The 13637-nt window shown below is 33.2% G+C and overlaps 2 protein-coding genes and 1 long non-coding RNA gene across 3 annotated transcripts; all 3 read right to left on the reverse strand.

The window, feature by feature from the left end:
- Positions 1–3773: 3773 nt before the first annotated feature.
- On the reverse strand, positions 3774–5243 carry LOC131663016 (ATP-dependent DNA helicase PIF1-like). Its single transcript, XM_058933072.1, has one exon. It carries the CDS (start codon positions 5241–5243, stop codon positions 3774–3776), a length of 1470 nt encoding a protein of 489 aa, XP_058789055.1.
- A 35-nt stretch (positions 5244–5278) lies between these two features.
- On the reverse strand, positions 5279–7870 carry LOC131663017 (uncharacterized). Its single transcript, XM_058933073.1, has one exon. The coding sequence runs from the start codon at positions 7868–7870 to the stop codon at positions 5279–5281; it is 2592 nt and encodes an 863-aa protein (XP_058789056.1).
- A 431-nt stretch (positions 7871–8301) lies between these two features.
- Positions 8302–9717, reverse strand: LOC131663009 (uncharacterized). The gene is made up of 3 exons (XR_009301818.1): positions 9357–9717; positions 8836–8894; positions 8302–8425 (listed from the first exon to the last, which is right to left on the reverse strand). It is a non-coding gene; the product is annotated as an uncharacterized LOC131663009 (long non-coding RNA).
- Positions 9718–13637: the final 3920 nt, after the last annotated feature.

Below are 13637 nucleotides of genomic sequence, written 5' to 3' on the forward strand. Positions count from 1 at the left end.
GCAAAAGGAAGCTTTATTCAGAGGGCGGCAGTATCAGCAAGAAAGGTAAGCTCACCAGTGTAAATAGATTAATACTTTTGTGCGTGGTTCCTAATATAAAGGAATCGTATGATAATATTAAAACACTATTTGAAATTACAAAACTTAATAATATTCCTTTTAAGTTTGTTGCAGATTTCAAACTTCTCTTGATTGTTAATGGACAACAAACTGCAACAGCGACATTTCCCTGTCCATACTGTTTCATCACATTAGACGATTTAAAAAAAAATCCTTTTTGTAAGCATCAAACATGTTCTAGTAGTAATTCGAGTTTAACTGGTAGTTCAGAGATTGAAGATGATGTACAATTAAAAACTTATGGAGATTTGAGAGATGATTACAATAAGTTTATTCTTGCAGGTAAAGATAAAAAATTTAGCAAAGACTCTCGCAGCACTATTAATCTACCTCTTTTTGCAGAAGATGATGAAACTTTTGTCCTACAAAAGTGCATTATCCCAGAACTACACGTTTTACAAGGATTGTTAAATCATTTATTTTGGAATGGTTTAGTTCCTCTTTTAGGTAGAGAAAAAGCATTGTTGTGGCCTAAAAAAGTAAAAGTTACGAGGTGTGTTCAAAAAATAACGAGAATTTTCGTTTTATGAAAAAAATATTTATTTATTCATCTACATTAATGTTGTCGCCTTCAAAGTAGTCCCCTTCGGATACAATACACTTATGCCAACGCTTTTTCCAATCCTCGAAACACTTTTGAAACTCGATCTTTGTAATAGCTTTTAGCTCTTTCAGCGATTCGCTTTTAATGTCATCTATGCTTGTAAAACGACGGCCTTTTAATGTTCTCTTTATTTTTGGAAATAGAAAAAAGTCACATGGAGCCATATCTGGCGAATATGGAGGCTGAGGCATCGTTACAGTTTCGTTTTTGGCCAAAAATTCACGAACAAGCAATGAAGTGTGAGCAGGCGCATTATCGTGGTGCAAAAGCCATGAATTGTTTTGCCACAAATCCGGGCGTTTTTTTCGGATTGCTTCACGCAAACGACGTTGAACTTGTAGGTAGTACTGCTTATTGATTGTTTGACCTTGTGGCAAGAATTCATAATGCACTATGCCATTAAAATCGAAGAACACAGTGAGCATAACCTTCACATTCGACCGCACTTGTCGAGCCTTTTTCGGTCTTGGCGATCCAGAATGCCTCCACTGGGACGATTGAGCCTTAGTTTCGACATCGTATCCGTAAACCCATGTTTCGTCACCTGTTATAACACGTTTTAGTAGTTCTGCATCGTTATTGACTTCATTTAGCGACTCCTGAGCAACTTCCATTCGCCGCTGTTTTTGTTCGAAATTCAACAATTTTGGAACGAATTTTGCTGCCACACGTTTCATACCCAAAACATTCGAAAAAATTTGATGGCATGAGCCAACTGATATGCCAACATCATCAGCGACTTCTCTGATTGTGATTCGGCGATTGTTCATAACCATTTCTTTCACTTTTTTCACGTTTTCATCGGTTGTTGATGTGCTTGGGCGTCCGGGTCGTTCGTCATCTTCAACGTTTTCGTGCCCATCTTGGAAACGCTTATACCACTCATAAATCCTTGCTTTACTCATAGCAGACTCACTATATGCCTTTGTTAACATTTGACAAACTTTACTACACTTTATTTCATTTTTTACGCAAAATTTAATACAAATTCTTTGATCCATTTTTTTTCACAAACGAAAATCGCCGAGCTCGAAAAACACGTCTAACGTTAGCGGCTGACACTTAAAAAGTAAGCAATGAATATTGCTGAAAATTTTATCGTACTTCAGGGGCATGTGTACCAACATAATAAAAAAAAATTTTATACAAGCGGACTCTCCAAACCCGCGAAATTTAAAAATTCTCGTTACTTTTTGAACACACCTCGTATATCTAAAAATTACCATGGAGATGCTTTTGAGGGTAATGCCTGTCGAAAATTGATTAAGCAAGCTGACAAACTTAATGATTATGAAATTTTTCAAAATGTAGGTTATTTGAAAATTGTGCCTTACATTGCTGCTTTCAAAGCAATGAATAAGGTCGTTGACTGTTGTTTTACTTCTGGCAAGGTAACATGTTCACCAGATGCTTATGTACATGAATTAGGCAAAGCATTGCAAAGTATCGATAACCTTTCAGAAACTTTAAAAATTCATGTGATTCTTGCGCATTTAAAAGCAAGTTTACAATTAATTGAAAATGATAAAGGCTTAGGGTTTTGGTCGGAACAAAGCGGAGAATCGGTACACCGAGAATTTTTAATATATTATAGCCGCTACAAAATAAATGATATTCACCATGAGTCATATGGATCAAGGTTAAAAAAAGCAGTGGTTGAATTTTCTTCGCTGCACTTGTAATTTTGTTTTGTGCGATTGCTTATTTTTTTCCAATAATGAGGGATTAAGGCACACATGCTAATATTGAAAAAATATACAAAAAATACAAAAAAAACATAAAAGATACAAAAAAATATAAAAAAAATATACAAAAAAACAAAAAAAAAAGCAAAAAAAGAGATGGGGTCAGATAACCACTACATCCACGCCGTTGACCCTGGGGTAAGCTGAAAGTGGTCTTCATATAAATTTTCATGGAAAATATCTATTTTATAACAATGGTACGGATTTGGAAAGTTGTTCGCAATAAAAAATACACAAATTTTATTAAAAAATTTCTTTGTTAAAGCTAATATTTTAAACTTATTACGAAAACAATGTAAAAAACGTATTTTTTTCGAAAAAGTGTCATAGATCGCAAAAGGGATCAGCTACGATTTCAATTTTTGCGAATTTTGAATCTACTTTTGATATAGAATCAACCTGCGCAAACCAATTTCGTCCACATTTTGATCAAACTTTTCTGACCTTCAAGAACACTGTGGACCGCTAAAGAGAGCACAGTTATTTCAAATTGTAATGCAAGCATATCTCTTTCAGCTCATAGCAGGAGCTACTCGAGTAGCTTGTCGAGCTCTGAAAACAACTCGTCGACATCTCGTTCCCGTTCGCTGCGAGTCTGAGACCCGTCGCAGGAAAGATCGGACGATCCAGCGATTGCTGATGTTCCTGATGCAGCGCCGAACATAGAGAAGAAGTCGGATGATCCGATAATAACCGAAGTTCCAGACAAACGTGTGAAGACTTCCGATCCCGCTACCTCGCGGGCTGAAGTCCTGAAGAGACTCGGAAAAGACGTCTTGGAGGAGAAGAAATATTCACAGGCTGTGAATGACATGATCACCCGTCGCTGGACAGGAATTATCAAGAAAGGATTGCCGGAACAAGAAGGGAAGGAGACTATTGCTCTCTACCCAACCCCGGAAAACAACCACGTATGGGATCCGTCGAAGCTGAACCCGAAGTAAAATCAGCATTGCAAGACCTAGCGTTGCAGCGTGATGCTCGTATAGCAACCAAGCAAATTAAGCTGTCGGCGTACTTGGCAGTCACGGCTCAAATGATCGAAGAGCTGCTAGCTCAGGATCCGTCAGAATTGAATAAGTCCCTTTTATAACGTACTAGAACACAACAGCGCGCCTCGCGCGCCTACGTCTAATATATCAGAAATAAAACGAAAGATACCGTATTAAAATAATTTATAAGTGAATTGAATTTAGTGATGAACATAAAAATAAAACAAATAACAGGTGAACCTGTGTTCGTAAATAAAATTTATTTCAAAGCCAAAACCCTAAATTTTTGTGTTCTATGTCACAAAAAAATTGTTATTGATATAGTTCTGTGTAAACATAATTTTTATCAATTGACGTGTCTCTTTGGTTTCCTAAATATATTTTTAACGAATCCCATGATCTCACTCTAGACATAGCAACATAAAGTTGACCGTGATTAAAAACATCTCGTCGAAGATCAATATCAACTTTTCCTAAAGTTTGTCCTTGAGCTTTATTGATAGTTATAGCAAAAGCTAATATAATCGGAAATTGACGTCTTTTAAAAGTAAAAGGATATTGATTTTCACAATATAAAGTGATTCGATTAAGATATATTATGTTATTGCGCTTGTTATCTCCCGTTAATATCTTACATTTTAATAAATGATTTGAAAAATCAAGAATCTGTAACCGTGTTCCATTGCACAAACCTTCACTGATACTTATATTTCTAACTAATATTACCATGCAAAATTGTCGTAAACGTAGTTTATGAGGAGGAAAGTTTGGTGGATTTAGTGAATTAAGATATTCTGGTAACAGAACCTCTTCTAGTTCACCATTATCACAATTTTCTGTGGTATCAATACCGGTGTAGATGCGTTCAGTATTTATATCTAATAAATTAGTAATTTTATTATTCATTTCATCTACATCCACATTTCTGGCAGATAGAATAGCACATTGACTAATTTCACTAAAATTTTTGTCTTTGATTAAATTGTCAAAAACATTTTGAACAATGCAGTGATTCGAAGGTAATATGTAGTGTTCTGGAAGCTGTAAATTATCATTCTGGTCATTTAATGTTTCGTTTCCTACATCCAACAAATATTTAGCAAACTCTATTTCTTGTGGTAAGACTCTCATATTTGTTTTTAAATGATGTATTGTAAAATGAGACCATAAGTGACTATTTTTTAGAGATAAGTTTAATATTTCAATACACATTCCGTTAATTTTAATAGGAAGAAGTTGCCTAAAATCACCTCCTAAAACCATTATTTTCCCACCAAATGGTAGATCATTCTTCATAATATATTGCAATGTTCTACTTATGATTTCTAAAGCATATCTTGGAGCCATTGGTGCCTCATCCCAAATAAATACTTTAGTATTCTTCAAATGTACTCCTTCTTTAGATTGCACTTCAATACTTGAGGATGAGTCATTGAATATAGGAACTGGTAAACCAAAAGTTTTATGTACTGTCTTCCCATTAGGTAGCAACGTTGCGGCAATTCCCGTATATGCCATTGTTGAACAATTGATATTTTCTGACATTAAAACATTGTAAATGGTAGTATAAATAAAAATTTTTCCAGACCCTCCTTGTCCATCTATGTAAAAGCAAGTGGAATCAGTATAATTGTCTGAACGTGATGCTTGTAGAATTTTATCAACTACTTCTTTTTGCTCAACATTTAATTTCTGATATTGTTGAATGCCGACTTGTACTCGATGAATTTGTTCACCGTTATTATCATCATTATTTATATAATTGACGATATTTTGATCCATTGTTGGAAAATCAGCTAAACTTTTTCCTTCTCTAATCAGAAGATTTTTATTTCAGAATAAGCCATTTGATAGCTCATTTGTAAATCATTATTACGTGTAAAGTCTTCAGACATTGAGTTTTTGAACGTTTCCCATAATTTTTCAGGATAAATAGGTTGACAGTAAATTAGTATTCGAACAAATAAATGTCTTAGTCGTTGAGGCATCATCCACGTCACTGCTTCTTTCATGGCTTTGTTCCATTCATCGTCATCTTCAATAATTCCCAATGCTAAACAGGCTGCCGCGAACGAAGAATATAATACATTATCCACTGTTTTTAAATCGTTGTAGCAAGTAGCATTCTTTACATGCAGTAACAATAATCTTAAATGAAACAATTTAATTTGTGCAGGACTTATGGAGTACATACGACCTATAGTATTGAAACGATTTTTTCTGGTTCCCCAAGAAGAAATAGATAGATCATTAACTTTTTTTTTAGTATAGGTAAAATGTTTAGGAATTTCTGAATAATAATATTGCCTTGCTTTCGCGTCAGTTCTGTTCAAAGTAAAGTAATCAAGTAACATACTACTTGAATTATTTAAAGTTGCTAACATTGCATCTTGATTTTCGTTCTCTGTAAATATTACTGTTTGTTCGTTCGGTAGATGTATTGGTAATCTTATAACAGCGTGACTTTTATCTTGTAATGCTTTACTGAAAATTCGATAACATGCTTCCAGTGGACCGACATAACGTGTTTCAATGAAATTACGACCTTCGTCATGTTCAATAATGTTAGTATTATCTGGTTGGCCAATTACAACTGTGGCAGCATCGTGCCCTTTATAAATATATTTATATAAATATTTAACAGCTGTAATACTTGATACGATTTCTACGTTTATACGACAGTCTAAAATTAGTAATAGTTCCGCACAATGTGGAACAACCCAGCTATTATTAATTTTACGTCCATTAGGTAATTCGTAATCTTCACCAGTACAGCTTCGGCGATAATGCGGATAGCCATTTTCATCCATTGTAGTTTCTCGTTGGAATGGTTTTGGAAATTTTTTTGAGCATTTGTCATCTTTCATGCACCAGTCACCGCATGGACCATGAATCATATTTTTTATAACAATATCAAACAGGGGCGGATTTGTTATTTTTACAGGTATTTCAGCTGATATAAATTTATCGACTACATCAGCAGTAGTAATTTTGTAGCCTTGTTCTAGTGTTATTAATAAATGCATATGTGGTAATCCTCTTTTTTGAAATTCGATGACATAAACGTAAGATGCAACTTTCCCAAAATAATTTTTCTTTATAACAATATCAAGCAAGCGATCTTTTTTTAGATCAAAAACTCTTGCTACTAAGTCTGGTCTATCAGCGGCTTGTTGTCTTGGCAACAAATTTTCTGATATTTCTAGCCAATTTGGATTATATGTCATTGTTAAAAAGATATCAGGTTTTCCTGTCTCATTAACAATAGCCATTGCATCTTGGTAAAATTGTTGCATATGTCGAGGTGACCCAATAAACGATGAAGGAAGAGTGACAGTTTTACCTACATGACCATTTACGTCATTAGCACAATTTATCATGCGATCATGCAAACCTTTATAAGTATCAGCTCGTATTTCTTTTTGATGACTCTTATTATATTCAATTCTGTCTTTTTCAATTTTTACATAGCTATCTACTACCCATTGTTGAAAGAGTCGACGCCCTCTTATAATAGGATTAAATTCATCTTCTCTAAGAGCTATTCGATTTTTTGTGTAATCCAAACGTGTAACACGACGGTTTTTATTTGGATCTTCATATGTGCGCATTATATTTTGATGCCAACCACGCGTACCATACGGATAAAATAAAGGATAAATCCATGGTTTCACATTTTGATTCATAGTACTAATACATTGCAATGTTTTTGTGTTTTTATTTCTAATTGTTACGTTAAATTCTGGTATTTCTCCATCAGCAGTTGTTGAAAATATTGCAGCAACTTCGTTTACTTGTTGAAAATTATATCGCCGATTGTCTTGCCCAGGTTTTAATGAAAAAATCAACTGTAATTCACTTTGTGGTGATTGATTATGTAATTGTGCTGTCAGTTCCTGTAGATGTATTTCGTCTTTCATCATTGCATAAGATTTAGCAAAAATGTTATCGTTACGAATTATGCTATCCAAAATTGTTATTAATTCATAATCTATTATGGGATTCTGTTGCACTCGATAATTTAAAGCTTCATGCTGATCAATTATAAATAGTTGTCCATATGAGGGACTTTCGTCTTCGCTAGGGTACAGGGCTGTATTTATTTGACAATATATTTGACCTTGAATTTTAAAACAGAATGGACCAGGTCGACGTGTTTGAAAATTAACCAAATTAGCATTAAATGAAGCAAAGGACAGTGAATTGTTATAATTACGAATACGTTCAAAGAAAATTGGCGACTTCTCATGTGTTCCATCAAATAATTTTAAAAGTTCAGGTGGAAGGTCTGGTAATGAATCCAATTTCACAGATCCATGACCACAACAGTCATTGAAAGATAAACCTTGATTAGAAACTTTTTCATCTTTGAAATGTTTAGCATTACAATGTTTACACAAAATATTCATTGGCCCTAAATAATCTTTTTCAACTGTTTGTTCTAAAGTTCTACTATTGTCAACTATTCGTTGGCGAGCAAGCTGTCGCCTATGACGCTGATTTTCTGCTTCTCATTTTGACTGATTTATCTACATCTAATGAAGATGGTAAAAATATATAAAAATTATTTATGGCTTCACTCAATTTTACAAGTCAAATTGTATTTGAATAAAATAAATTTTTTATTTCAAGTTTTCATTAGTTTTAGTTTGGTATAGTTGCATTTGTTTTTTATCAATGTAGTTTAGGTTTGGTTTGGGTATGGGTAATTTGGTTTTGGTTTGACTTTGGTTCGGTTTTGTATGGTTTACTTCGGTTTTGTCTTAATTGATTCAGATGTTATTACATAACAGTATATACATTTTTTATTCTTTTATAATATATAAAATAATCATTCGATTTTAATTCAAACATAAATAAAAATACACACTTCACTATCGTCTCAATTATATTTTGCACTCGTTGTCTGCTGGTTTCCTAGCTGCTAAGTGGTTTGGTTTGGTAAAATTTATATGAATAAAAACCTGAAAAAAAAAAATAGTTCTATTTATAATGTGGCATAATAATAAATTAATACAACCAAATTTCTAATTTCTAATAACATTTTTCTATTGAAATAGATCTTATTCTTGATATCTGATATCTTGATATCAATAAAAAATGTATTTTTGAATATTGAGATGAAAATAAATATACAGATTCTGTGCAGATTTTATATGGATAACTTTATAAAATTTAAATAGATACTAAACAGAATCCATGCACAATCTGTATAAAATCTGCCCAAATTGTGTACAGAAAATGTTAAGTTGTACCATTTCTGAATAAAATAAACGAAAAAAATTATAAATTAAAAATGAACCTAAATCATATGAATATACATATTTTTATTATGTATATACGCCATCAAGTTATTATGCACAAATATACATACCTAGACTTTTTTCACTTTGATGCAAATACAGAAACAAACTTGTATCCATTCGCTTTTTTCTGCAAAATGAATGAAGATATTATAAACTAATTGTATCTTATATAACATAACGTAGCACATGCAATATATCTCTGAATTTGAAATACTGTATACTTCAACTGAATAAAAACTGAGTAATAATTATAATACTTTTAATTTGGTATGGTATTATACCTTATTTATACTTATATTCATATAATGTATAGTTCAACCAAATAAAATTATGTTATTATTATCACTCAGTTTTTATCCGGTTGAAGTATAGAGTATCATAATTTTCAAACGAATAAAAATTGCGTGATAATTAAAAAAAAACTTAACAAATTAAACAAAACAATGTTAATTTATATAATAAATGATTTACAGTTATTCAATCCAATTAACACGTGTTCACTTAGGTTATATTATGTACAATAACCTAATAATTACAATTAGATATTACTCTAAATTTTGGATAAGATAATGGAAAAACATGTACATACCTACTCTTTAAAAATGTGAACGGGATCACGTAAAATTTGACTCTTCGAGCATTTACATATCCTCGTGCTCTTAAATAACAGCTAAAGGACTCTCGCATCCACTTTATTGCCTGTTCTCTCACTTGTATTATTTATAATATTATTTATTATATGTACGTACACGTCTTTCGTCTTTTACGTCACTAAAACACACTTGACACTAAGAACACGCTTTTCGTCTCGTGAACGAACAATTTTTGACACCCATCGATGGTTAAAAGTATTGAATAAATTCCAGCGAATAGTAGATGGCGATTAGATATTATACAGCACCGATAGTATCAATGGCAGTGACTGTATGACCTCTCTTCCGCTCTCACCAGTTCCCCACTCCCAGCAGTCTCAGCTCACTCTTTTTTTTCGCACTGATCGACTCTCACTGCTGATTGATTGAGCATGAAATAGACGAAAATATTATGCAATTATTTAGATCCGTGATCACATTGTTTATTAAAAGAAGATCTTGAAAATAGCTTTCAAATGCCCCCCCCCCCCTCCCCCCACCAGATCGGCCGTGTACGTTAAAATGCACCGATGATAGCGGTACTAAAAAATAAGTTTATGTTTCTATGTTTTTTAATCAATTAAAGAAATCTAGATATAATAATTTTTTTGAAATAAAAATTGTTGAAGAATTCTTGCTATTACAACAATTTAAACATTTAATAAAAACAAAGATAATTAGATTATTAATGGTAGGAGGAGATATCAGAAAATATATATTATAAAAGTGGAAAATTTTATTTCTTTTAGTTACAAAATTCGTTGTACAGTATGCTTTAAAAATAGGTAAATTGTTGATATTACATACATAAGTATGCTACAAAAGGGATGCAATGAAACTTTATGCTATAGGAGTAACAATATTACTTAGATATTACACTGACTGATGATGTGTATTACATAATATATTTGACGCAGGAAAAATGATATTATATTTTTTTATACTAAAAATCCTATGACTCGTATTAATAAATACTTTTTTTACATATAAAATATTCGTATACAATGGTCAGTCAAGTTTCTTATAAACATTTTTATACGAACTAACAGATAGGACTTAGAAAACTCCAGAGTATTACTTATAATAAATAATAACTTTTGTATGATTACAAACTTTTTTCGTACGTAGTATTACTTATTATACTAAACATCATATGACTTTATTTAAATAAATTACTTTATTTCGATTCTGAAACATTTAGACTACTCTTGACTCAATATTTTTTAATTATTTCATAGCAATAACATAACATATTTATATATTGTACGAGGTGTGATCAAAAAGTAAGGTGAATTTTGAAATTTAGCGGGCTACGTCCGTTCGATCTTCGACTTTTTTATTTGGTTATGTCGGTATACTCGTCTAGAACATACGTTCCAAATTTCAGCTTTGTAGTATGTTTGGTTTGTTTGTGAGAGGCATCAAGGTTAGAAGTGTTTTGCGTGCTCCACGATTTGCTGCTGTCTAAAAACATGGATCAAAGAGTTTGCATTAAATTTTGTGTGAAAAATGGAATCAAATGTTCCAAAACACTTGAAATGCTGAAAGTGGCATACGGTGAGTCTACTTTAAGCCAAAAAAATGTTTACAAGTGGTATAAACTCTTCCAAGAAGGCCGAGAAGACACCGACGACGAACCTCGTTCTGAACGCCCCAGCACATCAACAACTGATGAGAATGTTGAAGAAGTGAAGAAATTAGTGTTGGGAAATCGTCGAATTACCATTAGAGAAATTGCTGATGATATTGGCATCTCATTTGGTTCGTGCCAATCAATTTTGACGAGTGTTTTAGACATGAGACGTGTGTCAGCGAAGTTTGTTCCGAAATTGCTCAATTTCGACCAAAAGAAACGTCGCATGAGCATCGCCCAAGAGCTACTGAATGACGTCAACGATGATCCAGATTTACTCAACAGGGTTATAACAGGTGACGAAACATGGGTATACGGTTATGACGTCGAGACTAAGACTCAATCGTCCCAGTGGAGGCATTCTGGATCACCAAGACCAAAAAAAGCACGCCAAGTTCGATCAAATGTAAAGGTTTTGCTTACAGTTTTCTTTGACTGCAGGGGCGTGGTGCATTATGAGTTCTTGCCACAGGGTAGAACAATAAATAAGGAATATTACCTGCAAGTTATGCGTAATTTTCGCGAAGCAATCCGCCAGAAACGTCCGAATTTGTGGAAAAATAAAAATTGGCTTTTGCACCATGATAACGCCCCTGCTCACACATCGTTGCTTGTGCGCGAATTTTTGGTTAAAACCAACACAGTAACGATGCCACAGGCACCGTATTCCCCAGATCTGGCCCCCTGTGACTTCTTCTTGTTCCCAAAACTGAAGAGGCCCATGAAAGGACGGCGTTTTGCCACGATTGAGGAGATAAAGACGGCATTGAAGGATGAACTAAACAAGATCACAAAAAATGATTTTTTGAAATGCTTTGAGGATTGGAAAAAGCGTTGGCACAAGTGCATTATATCCGAGGGGGATTACTTTGAAGGAGATAAAATAAAAATTGATGAATAAATAAATATTTTTTGAGAAAAATAAAAATTCACCTTACTTTTTGATCACACCTCGTATATATATATATATATATATATATATATATGTGTGTAATATAATACTACATAGCTAACTTGCTATTAAACTCTTACCTAACAATACTTCATAGTTATCACTATTTTAATAATTATGCAATACGACTTTAAAATTTATATTAGTTAGTCAAATCTAATTCGGCCAAGCAGTCTTTAGAACATATAATTAATAAGATAATAATAATGTCACACAGACTTTGAATAACAATGAGATACTCTACATCAAAGTTGTAAATTTGTTTAAAGAAGCAGTACTTCTAGCAGTAAATATTAAAAGAATATTTTGAATAAATTGAACAAATTGAAATTGAACAATAGTAATACAATATTATAAATAAGTTACTTGAAACAGATTCTACCTTACATTATAATATTAAGAATGCTGTGCTGTATAAAACGATAAATAAAATTATTCAAGCCCACGCTTTGGGGATTTTACTTCTCGAGCCAATGCTGACCCCGCCAGAAATATACGTACGGAAACCGTACAGAAACCGTACGGAAACCGTACGGATTTCCCTACATAATCCGTACGTCTTCCGTGCGTAAAACGCACGGATTCCGTACGGTGTTTGTCCGAAAAAAACCGTACGTTTGTCGTGCGTTTTCCGTACGGATTCCGTACGGTTTCCGTACGGAAAACGCACGGAAAATGTACGGATTTCGTACGGATTAATACAAATTTTAGAAAAAAAATAATTTAATTGTAAATTTTTATTTTTTTTATATCGATAAGATAGTGTCAAAATAATAGAATGAATATTTCATAATCAACAACACTAGTCATATTTTATTTATTTTACTTATGTTAAGTTGTACATATATTGTGATAAATTTTGCATGTCTGTAAAAACATGTCCTACATCGCTAACAATGATAAGATGAACAGTCGTCGTCATTTAACATAAACGATATTATTATTAAAAGTTATGCAACGTTTATACTCTAATCGCAACAGTAAGAAAAAGCGAATATGAATGCCTTATTCAGTCTCACGTACTATCTCGCAAAAAATTTTTTTTTCAATTTTTTATTTCACTAGGATTCCATTCCATTCTCGACACAATATAAACGGCAAAAGTATGATCTGTTTTAATTCCACAACTAGAATTTGATGCAAGACATGTGATTGCAGGTTCGTTTTCTATTTGAGTTTTTCAACAAAGTTAAAATGATTGTTAAAATAATGAAAATACATATCTAATAAAATGATTAAGGAGTCGCACTGAAAACATATTTTTCATCAAAACTAACATTATTTTTTTACTTTTAAATAGAATTAGTTGTAATAATCTTGAATTTCTTTTTCAACTAGTATTATATTACGTCAATATTAGCTAAGTTGCAACGATTACCGAAAATCGTAGACTCGCGCGAGGTTAGCGAGCGGCTAAGCGAGAGGGGCCGCGTTCGATCCGTGAGAGAGAGAGAGAGCGTAAGGGGCAATGACCGGGAGGGGAGGCTCCGACCGGCAGTATGACTGTGCCACTCAGTCAGTTCGTGCCGATCTAACCTCCGTTTTCCCGAGCCGTCCAAGTTTTGTGTTTCTCTGGTGACATTGCGAACGTGAGTGCGTGGGTGCGTTAGCAGCAGCAATAGCGGCAGCAGCAGCGATAGCAGCAGCAATATC

Source organism: Phymastichus coffea, unplaced genomic scaffold (assembly GCF_024137745.1).
Source record: "Phymastichus coffea isolate CEN01 unplaced genomic scaffold, Cenicafe_Pcof_1.1 PCOF00029, whole genome shotgun sequence".
NCBI lineage: Eukaryota > Metazoa > Arthropoda > Insecta > Hymenoptera > Eulophidae > Phymastichus > Phymastichus coffea.